The 10,078-nt window shown below is 36.8% G+C and overlaps 1 protein-coding gene across 8 annotated transcripts in view; it reads right to left on the bottom strand.

Annotated features, from left to right (window-relative positions):
* PPP1R9A (protein phosphatase 1 regulatory subunit 9A) overlaps positions 1–10,078 on the bottom strand; it is a 324,716-nt gene that overhangs the window by 139,620 nt on the left and 175,018 nt on the right. For all 8 annotated transcript variants that reach the window (XM_028490016.1, XM_028490017.1, XM_028490020.1 and 5 more), the window contains exon 4: positions 6,034–6,154. In XM_028490016.1, the coding sequence (XP_028345817.1) occupies positions 6,034–6,154 (121 nt within the window). The remainder of the gene's footprint in view (positions 1–6,033; positions 6,155–10,078) is intronic.

Here is a 10,078-nt window from a genome sequence, read left to right as displayed (position 1 = left end):
GCCCATGAGCCATGGCCGCTGAGCCTGCGCGTCCGGAGCCTGTGCTCCGCAACGGGAGAGGCCACAACAGTGAGGCCCGCGTACCGCAAAAAGAGGGAGGGAGGGAGGGAGGGAGGGAGGGAGGGAGGGAGGGAGGGAGGGAGGGAGGGAGGGAGGGAGGGAAGTTCTACAGAGTTTGCTATTTTATTTGAAGGGCATTTCAATTTACTTTTTAGAGGTAAGTTGTGTGATTAATGTGGAGACAAACTCAAGAAACTGTAAAAATGAGCAGAAGGAGGAGGAGACGTAGAAACGACTGGACAGGGATGACAGAAATAAATAATATTGGTTACAAAAACGGGCACCTGTTCAGGGTTACTGCTATCATGGACTGACCCTACAAACCACAAGGTCACGAACCAGCAGGGTACTTACTACATAAGTGGTTATTACGGTAGGGAAAAGTTTTTTGGCATCTGATACCCACTTTGCTTGAATCTCTTACCGTGAGAGAAGGTAACTTTTAGATGCCACCTCACTAGTAGTAGTTGATAATACCTCTCAAATCTTGGTTCATAATCAGAAGCACAGAAAAGACAAGGGATGAGTCCTGGTGGTAAAAATTAAATGGATGGCTCTCTGCATTAGAACACCCCAGAGTAGAAAGAATACAGATAACAGACTTTCCAAAATTTTTCCAGAATAGCAGAGGAAATAGCCTGTTTTTCCCTGGAAACACTGTCTACTGGAATGGAATTTACAGGAAGGTAGCTGGCTAGTTTGTAAAAGGCATCTAGTCCTGGCCATTTCTTCAATGTTTCCATGTGCTCATAAACACAAGTGTGCAATACAACTGCTTTTCGACCTCAGTCTGATATTTCTGAAATTCCTCAATTCTGAATCTAAAAACCAGAATCAGTGGGGGTAAGGCTAGTAAAAATATCTAAGTTGGAGTACTCTGGAGTTTGTTTAATGTCATTGGGTAGTTATTTATTGACATGATGTATCTGGGATGGGGAAACAAAAACAAAAATCCTACCTCACAGGGCTTATGTCAACAAAGCAACCAAGGATGAATGAAAAGGAAACGAGCTGGAGCAACATTAATGAACGCTGGACAACAGAGAGTTTCCCCAAAAATGCTAAATAGCAAAGTTTTAAATGCATATGAAAATACATATCACAGCAGTATTATCCCAAAACTCTCTAAGGGTTGAAGATGCTTAATTAGAAGAGTGACAAAAGAGTGTGTGTGCAGAGAGGAAACCATTGACTAAGGAATTAGGATATAGGGACACAATGAAAACAGAAGTTCCCATTCAGGGCTGTCCCAGGCTTGAGGATACCTCATGGGGACAGACAGGTCCTGCAAGGAGGGAGAGTTTGCTGCAGGGTAAGCAGAAGAATAGGACTCTTCATCTGTTTTATACGTTAGTGTTACCAGAAAGATTGTCCAAAATGATTAAAATCGTTTAAACCAACACGTGAATGAGGATAAACTACATTGCACCTTAAGTTCAAATTTGATTACCTTTTCCAAAACACTGAAAAATAAACAGGACAGTGCTCTAAAATGACAGTGTTCTCAAGCAAAAGCTTGAGAAACAAACATAAGGAGCCAGAAACAAAGCAGATTTTAAATGCATTTTCAATTTGCCTCTTTAGCCAAACATTATTAATATCTTTTGTCAGTTACCATCCACATGATTTATTCTACTATCAGCAGTTCCAATTGTGTTATTATAAAATTCATTTTGCTTTATAGATTCATTAAAGAGGACTGGAGAAATAATTAGTGTGTTAAAGTGTCCTGTGTCTGTCCTGTGTACATTCATAAAATTATGGCAGCAAAAACTAATGGTTAATATATTTAGTATTATTTTAATAAAAATTTAGAACACAGAAAGTGTAAATGGCTATCATGCCACTCAGCTAAATTACAACATAAACTATAAGAGGCAAAGTAGCCAAAAAAAAAGGAGGAGAAGAAAAGAACAGAAAAATGTTAGGTCCCAGTACTAAATGTCTTGAAAGAGATTAAAGCACAGGTATTCACTCATCCAACAAATTTTTATTGAGCACCCCCTACGTTTCAGGTGTCATATGAAAAGATACAGACAGATGTGAAGAGACATTTAGAATGTTAAGACATCATATCAAATAATAAGGAAGACTCAAAACTTTTTAACTATACTAGATGACTCCGGAGATAAATATCCATGGCAAATTTTTAGAAGTACTCAAAATGTGATGAGTTTATGAGACATTTGGAAGGGGTAAATAAAAGCAACACAACAAAAATGGCTTCTTGTATTGTGGGTGGGACGGGCAGAGGAGGGAGAAAAGAATTTCTCTATATATCTGTTTATTTGACATACCTTGAAGGAAGTTTGCCCAAATCTGAGATTAAATTGAAATCATTTTCTTAAGTAGAGTTATTAAGAAGCTAGAAGCAAGCTAGAAAGCTATAATACAGACTCAATCTTTTAAAGCTAAAAGGAACATCTAACCCAGAACTTTAATCCTGTCCACAACTAAGGTCTGAAGAGTAACTTTCCCAAGGCCACAGGGTGATAACTTTATTAATTTTAGTTGCAGTTTAAAATATATAAAATATTACATATTCTCTATACAAAATTAAATATTCCATATTAGATGAAATTTAAAAAAAACACACAGACTAGAGCCATTCAACACTTTGGTGTATATTAAATCCAGGTTTTCTGAGAGAGAGAAAGAGAAAAAAGAGAGAGACAGAGAGAGATGGGGGCGAGGTGGGGTCAGTGATGAAAAGAATAGAAAACATATCCACACAAGAATGGCATTATACTAATCATACTGTTTTGTAAATCGTTAACACAATATCTTTCTATATTAGTAAATATACATAATGAAACTTTAAAAAATTATTGACTGGAGGCAGCAACCAAGTGTTCCTTTTGTAGTTTTTTAATTCTGATACCTTTTAAATAGCAAACATTAAAATACTGTGCAAATGAGCATACCCATAATGGTCGTAATAATAGTGTAATAATTTATTGGGTTGGCCCAAAAGTTCATTCAGGTTTTTCCATAACATCTTACGGAAAACCCGAATGAACTTTTGGGCCAACCCAATAAAAGCTGTGAACACTGCCATAGGTGTAATAATGTGACCACTTATTTACAAATACACACACACACACACACACTCAGTTTTCATATAAAATGAAAGGTATGGAAAAGATCTCTAAAGTCCCTCTTGTAGTTTTTTAATTCTGATACCTTTTAAATAGCAAACATTAAAATACTGTGCAAATGAGCATACCCATAATGGTCGTAATAATAGTGTAATAATTTATTGGGTTGGCCCAAAAGTTCATTCGGGTTTTCCGTAAGATGTTATGGAAAAACCTGAATGAACTTTTGGGCCAACCCAATAAAAGCTGTGAACACTGCCATAGGTGTAATAATGTGACCACTTATTTACAAATACACACACACACACACACACACACACTCAGTTTTCATATAAAATGAAAGGTATGGAAAAGATCTCTAAAGTCCCTCTGACCGCCAAAATCTTATGATTCTGTACCTACTTCATACATCTTTCTATAGTTTTTCATAAGACTTCCCATAATAACTATTTTTAATAAATTTCAAGCTTATGCCTACTTCAGTCAAGAACAGCTTCATAAACAAACAGCACTGTGGAAGGATTTTTACTTATATACGCTTATTTAATGCATACAACAATCCTGCAATGTAGAAACCTGAAAATTAAGTAATTTGTTCAATATCCCTTAGCTGGTAAGTAGAGGGTATGAAATTAAGACTCCTGGTCACATGATCCCAAAGATTCTGCTCATTTCATTACATCAAGTTGTCTTCTTTAATATATTCACTGAGGCATTTATTAAGCATCTATTATAACAACAGCAGGATTACAGTACTAGGTAAACATTCATTTAGAAGGACTGAGGAAATGCACACTGGGACTGATAAAGCAAAGTTCTCGTATCAGTGTAAATATTATAACTACACAGGAGAACAAATCAGTAAATAGGTTAATAGAAAACAAACCTAATTTAAAAAATGTGTGACAGAAAAACAAATAGTTCTGAGTTTAGAACAATGGGAATTGACTAACTGATGAATACAAAATTCTCTACTTTTTTGTTTTTTAATCAATTTGTAGTTTGGTTTGGCTTTGTGGCTCATTTACTTGAGAGGTGATTTATAATAATTTAATATGTTTGAATATTAACAGTAAGAATTATTTCCTATCACTTTAGAATGACTTAAGTTTTTAATAAAGCATGAAGAGAAAAGATACAGATTTTACAAACAAATTTTAGCTCCTTGGAAGAAAGGTTCTAAATTAATAATAGGAAATATTTACTACTACCATTATATAATTCATTGAAGGGGCAAAGAGGTTATTTCCTTAACTACTTTGAAAAGGAGGTAGACTTAATACATTACTTTTAAACACAAAATATTAATATCCCACTTTCTTTGTTTTTTTTTGCGGTACGTGGGCCTCTCATTGTTGTGGCCTCTCCCGTTGCGGAGAACAGGCTCCGGACGCGCAGGCTCAGCGGCCATGGCTCACGGGCCCAGCCGCTCCGTGGCATGTAGGATCTTCTCGGACCGGGGCACGAACCCACATCCACTGCATCGGCAGGCGGACTCTCAACCACTGCGCCACCAGGGAAGCCCCCCACTTTCTTTGTTTTAAGTGTGATAAATATTCAGTCAGCTGAACATTCACTCAAAACATTCATTTCAGACCTTCTCTGTTCAAGTGTTACGGAAGTACAAATAAGGCTACTGGCTAAGATGTGGTCCCTAACCACATAGAAAGAGATGGTACTGAAGGTGTGGCTTTCTATTTAGATAAATCAATTTAGTTCCTCTTGGGAAACATCTGTGTATATAAATATGTTTTAAAAATTATGAAACAAGTAATACTACTATTGGTCTCATCGGAGATTTACAAATGATTTTCAACATGGTTTATTATTTCTGGATAAGCTGGTTGAGTGATACATACTTAAACCTTGAAAAAAATCAAAGCCAGTTATTCAATGTTCCTAAAAAAAATAAGATGACATTTCTTTGAATTTGGCACTCATATTTTTTTTTTTTTTTTTTTTTTTGCGGTACGCGGGCCTCTCACTGTTGTGGTCTCTCCCTTTGCGGAGCACAGGCTCCGGACGCGCAGGCTCAGCGGCCATGGCTCACGGGCCCAGCCGCTCCGCGGCATGTGGGATCTTCCCAGACCGGGGCACGAACCCGTGTCCCCTGCATCGGCAGGCGGACTCGCAACCACTGCGCCACCAGGGAAGCCCTGGCACTCATATTTTTGAGTCTACTTTTACTTCTATTTCTGTTTCAGCCCCAACTTGATAACTTGCATCAGGAGCCTAGGGTCAGGATTAATCAAATCTTTAAAGATACTTGTAGCTTGAGATGATGAAAGCTAAGACATAAAACAATGACCATCTGATGCTCTGGTGTGCATTCAAATTACCCAAGGTGGATGTTTAACCCTCTCCTAGAGATTTTAATTCCAGATTTAGGTGGTACTCAAGGACCTGTGTTTTTAGACAGAACACATTTTGGGAGACACTGATCTCCAGAATTACCATCATTGCAGAATTAGTTCCTATTTCCCCTCCTACCTCTGTCATTTTCAGAAGTGCCAGAACTATTATTATTTGTTTTGATATCTCTGAAGTGAAAACTATATGCTGATCTCCACAGTACATATTCTTAAATGATACACATCCATGATTCTTCTCACCTTCCACTGGCTAGATAGATGAATGGATAGATACAAAGGTAGACAGATACAGATAACAGATCCCTCCACCTAATTATCTAATATACATTAAAGAAATGTATTCTGCCTGTGAATCAGAAAGTAATTCAAGTGTTTTAACATTTTCCACATCTGAGACACTCTGAAATTCTGTTCTAAAAAGTCAAAAGAAAGCTACCATTGAAAGAAATTCCCAGAAACATTTCCTAGGAGATTTGAGTTATTAACAACAGTAGTTGGCTTACCTGCCATCTCGCTGAGCAGCACCACCTTCCGTCACTGTCTTGACAAATATTCCCAGCTTTTCAAGTCCAGCATCTGCTCCAACACCCATTCCAATAATACTTATACCAAGTCCATCCTCATCTATGAAAAAGGAAAAAAAAATGAAACAACCTAAGTTTTACACTCATCCACAATTAGCTGCTGAGATCTATTTGCTGCTTTTAATTTTGTTCTTTGTGAACTATATTGATATGCTTCCTTTGACAGAAGTTTTCTTCTATGCTGGGGAGCAAGGATGTCAAATTAGACCCCTCAAAAGGCTCATTAGTTTAGTCTCATTTTACTACTGCCGGTGGCTCATCCATTGTGATCCCTCAAAAAGGTAATAATTTGGTTATTGAGCAATCAATCTGCCTGACTAAATAATATAATATTTTTAAGCACAGACCATACATACTCAAACATATATATATTATTTAAATAAATGTGATCATAATATATCTGGAATTTCCCTTTTATTTATGTGGTCTTTTTTTTTTTTTTTTTTTTTGCGGTACGCGGGCCTCTCACACTGTTGTGGCCTCTCCTGTTGCGGAGCACAGGCTCCGGACGCACAGGCTCAGCGGCCATGGTTCACGGGCCCAGCCGCTCCGCGGCACGTGGGATCTTCCCAGACCGGGGCACGAACCCGTGTCCCCTGCATCGGCAGGCGGACTCAACCACTGCGCCACCAGGGAAGCCCCTATGCAGTGTTCTTTTCTTTTTTACTTGGTCCATATTCCCATTCATGTTAATAAGATGGTATGTGTCTGTCAGTACTTTCCTCTGTCCTACTATACAAGCATATAAACGTATCATCAGATACGATATATACATTATATGCATATAATTAAATATACATATTATATATGGCTTAATTTTCCTTCTTATTTTCTTTACACAAACAAGATCATATTATACCTACTTCTCTCTGCAGCTTACTTTTCTAATCCAATGATACCTCATGGATATCAACTTACACAGCCTTAAATCATTTATAATGCATATTTCATGGTGAGAAGCTGTCGTAACTTATCCAACCATTTCTCTACTAACAGGCATTCACTTCTGTTTCCATTTTATTGGCCCTTTGAACAATACTGACAAACACGTTTTTTAATTCACTTACAAATCCATATTTCCAATTCTCCTCTCTGTGAACACATATATTTTAACATTACTGAAATAAAAGATACACTATTTGCACTCCACATGTTTTGGTTAACATTCAGAGTTATTTTCTGATAGTCTCAAAGTCTATAATAATGGTGTATTAGCTGCATAAAAAATAGATGGTATTAGCTAGTCAGTAGTGGTGGAGTGTTAAAGGAAAACGGGCTCATGTGCTCAATAGAATATTGATGCTTTTAAAAGCCTTTTTAGCAATAACCTTTAATTTGCTAAGTATTCTCAACTAGTAGTTTTTTGAATAAGGTTCATCTCATTGATTATTAGTTACTGCCAGCATCTGCTTTAAGTATTTCTAAGTACAACTCATAATCCTACATCTTTATTCTACATATGTTTAAAAATATCTCATTTGGCAAAAGTGATGTGTTTGCTCAGCTGTGTGCTAAAGAAAGCTATGCAGAGTGCTCTCCCTGGAGGAGATGTTTGATGTGATCCCCAGCTGAAGGCATGTCCTCATTGATTCTAGGCACAGGTATCTAGTAGAGAACTGCTGACTAAATGAGTGATCACCGGAGACTTTCCTTCCTTCCTTACATTTAGAATATTTGCACACGTCATTTCCCATATTTATTACATTCTCATCGTTTCCCCAGTATAGACATTCATGTTTATCAAGAGGCATTCTCTTGCTAAAAACTTTCCTACATTCATTACAGTTTTAGAGTTTCTCCCCAGAATGAGTTTTCTTACGCACATGTAGGTTAGATCTGTGCGAAGGCTCTTCCTCATTGGTTACACATATAAAATTTCTTCTCTCCCACATGAATTCTCTTATGTATATAAAGGTTAGCTGTATTGCTGAATTATTGCACATATTCATCATATTCATAGGGTTTCTCTAGAGTGTGAATTTGTTCATGTTGATAAAGGGATGAAAGATGACCAAAAGCCTTCCCAGTGTTTACGGTCAAAGAAGTTTTTTTTTCTTCCTCCAGTGTGTTTGCTCTTGTGTAGTTTAAGAGATGATCTCTGTAGACTTTTCCACATTGAAAAATATCACAGGGTTTCTTTCCTGTATGAAATCTCTGGTGTATATTAAGTATTAGCTGAATTCTTATTCATATTCATTGTATTTATAGGACTTTTTCTTCATTATGAATTATCACATGTCAAGCCAATGTTGAGTTCCCATACTCAGTATATTGAAAGGGCTCCCCTCAAATGTTGATTCTCTGTACTATCATGCCATTAAATATAATAGTTACTTCCTGCAAATAACCTGCATGAAAATTATATCTGAGTTTTTAAATCCATTTTCCCTGCCTGAACTCAGGCTTTAGTAAAATTATCTTCCTTCCTTCCATAGCTCCTCTTGATGCTCTAACTGGAAAATTACTCAGATTTGCAAAGCTGAAAACCCAACTGTGGGCAAAACTATTATATTAGCTTGAGCCATCCTCAATTCCATTGCAGACCACGTGAAAGACATGGTGATAACTGAAGGAAAATTAAAGAAAGAGTACAATCAACCCACAGAGACCAGGTGACTAATCTCATCTCTGTACAGCTTCTTTGAGATGTCAAGCATGGGTGAAGTTCAAGCCACAACTTCAAGGCCCTGATTCTTGTGGTTGCACCATCAAGAACCCAGCAGCCATCCTGTATTCCTCTGTATATACTCTCCTAGGAACAGGCAGAGCACTAAGTATGCAAAGCAGCCAGGACAAGATGGAAATGACTATAAGGCTGTGTTAGGAAGATGTTATCACCACCCTCTGGAGCTCAGAGCTTATTTTCTCTACCAGGAAAAAAAAATCTCATGTTAGTTCAGCATTCCCCTCATTGCTAGTGAGATTTGAGCTTGTATTCATATGAACTTGGGCCATTAGATTTCCTCTGGAGTAAAGTGCCAATTTTTCTAATGAGTTTTGCCTGACTCTTTTTTCTCATCATTTCTGAAGACACTTAGAATATTATAGCTATTAACTCCATGTCATCTATAATGAATATTTCCCCCTTCAAATGTATCACTTATCTCTTGGCTTTGTTTGACAATATTGCCTTTAAGAGTTTAACATTTTGGATGAGTAAATTGATCCATCTTTTCTTTTATAATTTCTGATTTTCCATTTTGGTTAAGCCCCTCCTCCCACAAGCTCAGATGATAAATGTAGACATAAATTTTCATCAAATATCTTTGTCATTTTTAATATTTTATTATTTAATTCATGTAGAGTTATTTTTATATATGATATAATGAAAATGATGTTTTCCAACTTAATACTCTTTCAGATAGATGCTTTATGCCAGAACAATTTGTAAAGCACCCTGTTACTTCTAAATTAGAGTATCTTATGTGTCATGTTATTAAATTCTCATGCACACTAACATCTTTCCCTGGACTTTGTATTTTGCTCCACTGATCAACTGCTATATGTATACAATTTGTTCTGATTATAGAGGCTTTACGTTACATTCAGATATTTGGGAAGTTAAATCCTTTCACATTCTTTTCCATACTTCCCTTAGGTCTGTATTTTTCCATATAAAATTTATTATTGTATTACACAATCCCCTCTAACAATGAAACTCTGATGGCAGTTCTACTTGAACCGCATTAAATTTATTTATTAATTTATAGGTATAGAAGACAGAATAGGAGAGACTTTCCTATACTGAGTCTTCTCATCCAAGTATACAGAATATCTATTTGCTCAGATCTTTTATCTTTAATAGCTATAATACAACTTTTACAGCTTTAATAGCTACAAAACGACAATGATATATCACCTCACATCTGTTACAATGACTATCATCAAAAAGATAAGAGATATGGGCTTCCCTGGTGGCGCAGTGGTTGAGAGTCCGCCTGCCGATGCAGGGGACACGGGTTCG

The sequence above is a fragment of the Physeter macrocephalus genome, chromosome 5 (genome assembly GCF_002837175.3).
Source record: "Physeter macrocephalus isolate SW-GA chromosome 5, ASM283717v5, whole genome shotgun sequence".
NCBI classification, from domain to species: Eukaryota; Metazoa; Chordata; class Mammalia; order Artiodactyla; family Physeteridae; genus Physeter; species Physeter macrocephalus.
This window is presented reverse-complemented; position numbering and strand designations above follow the sequence as displayed.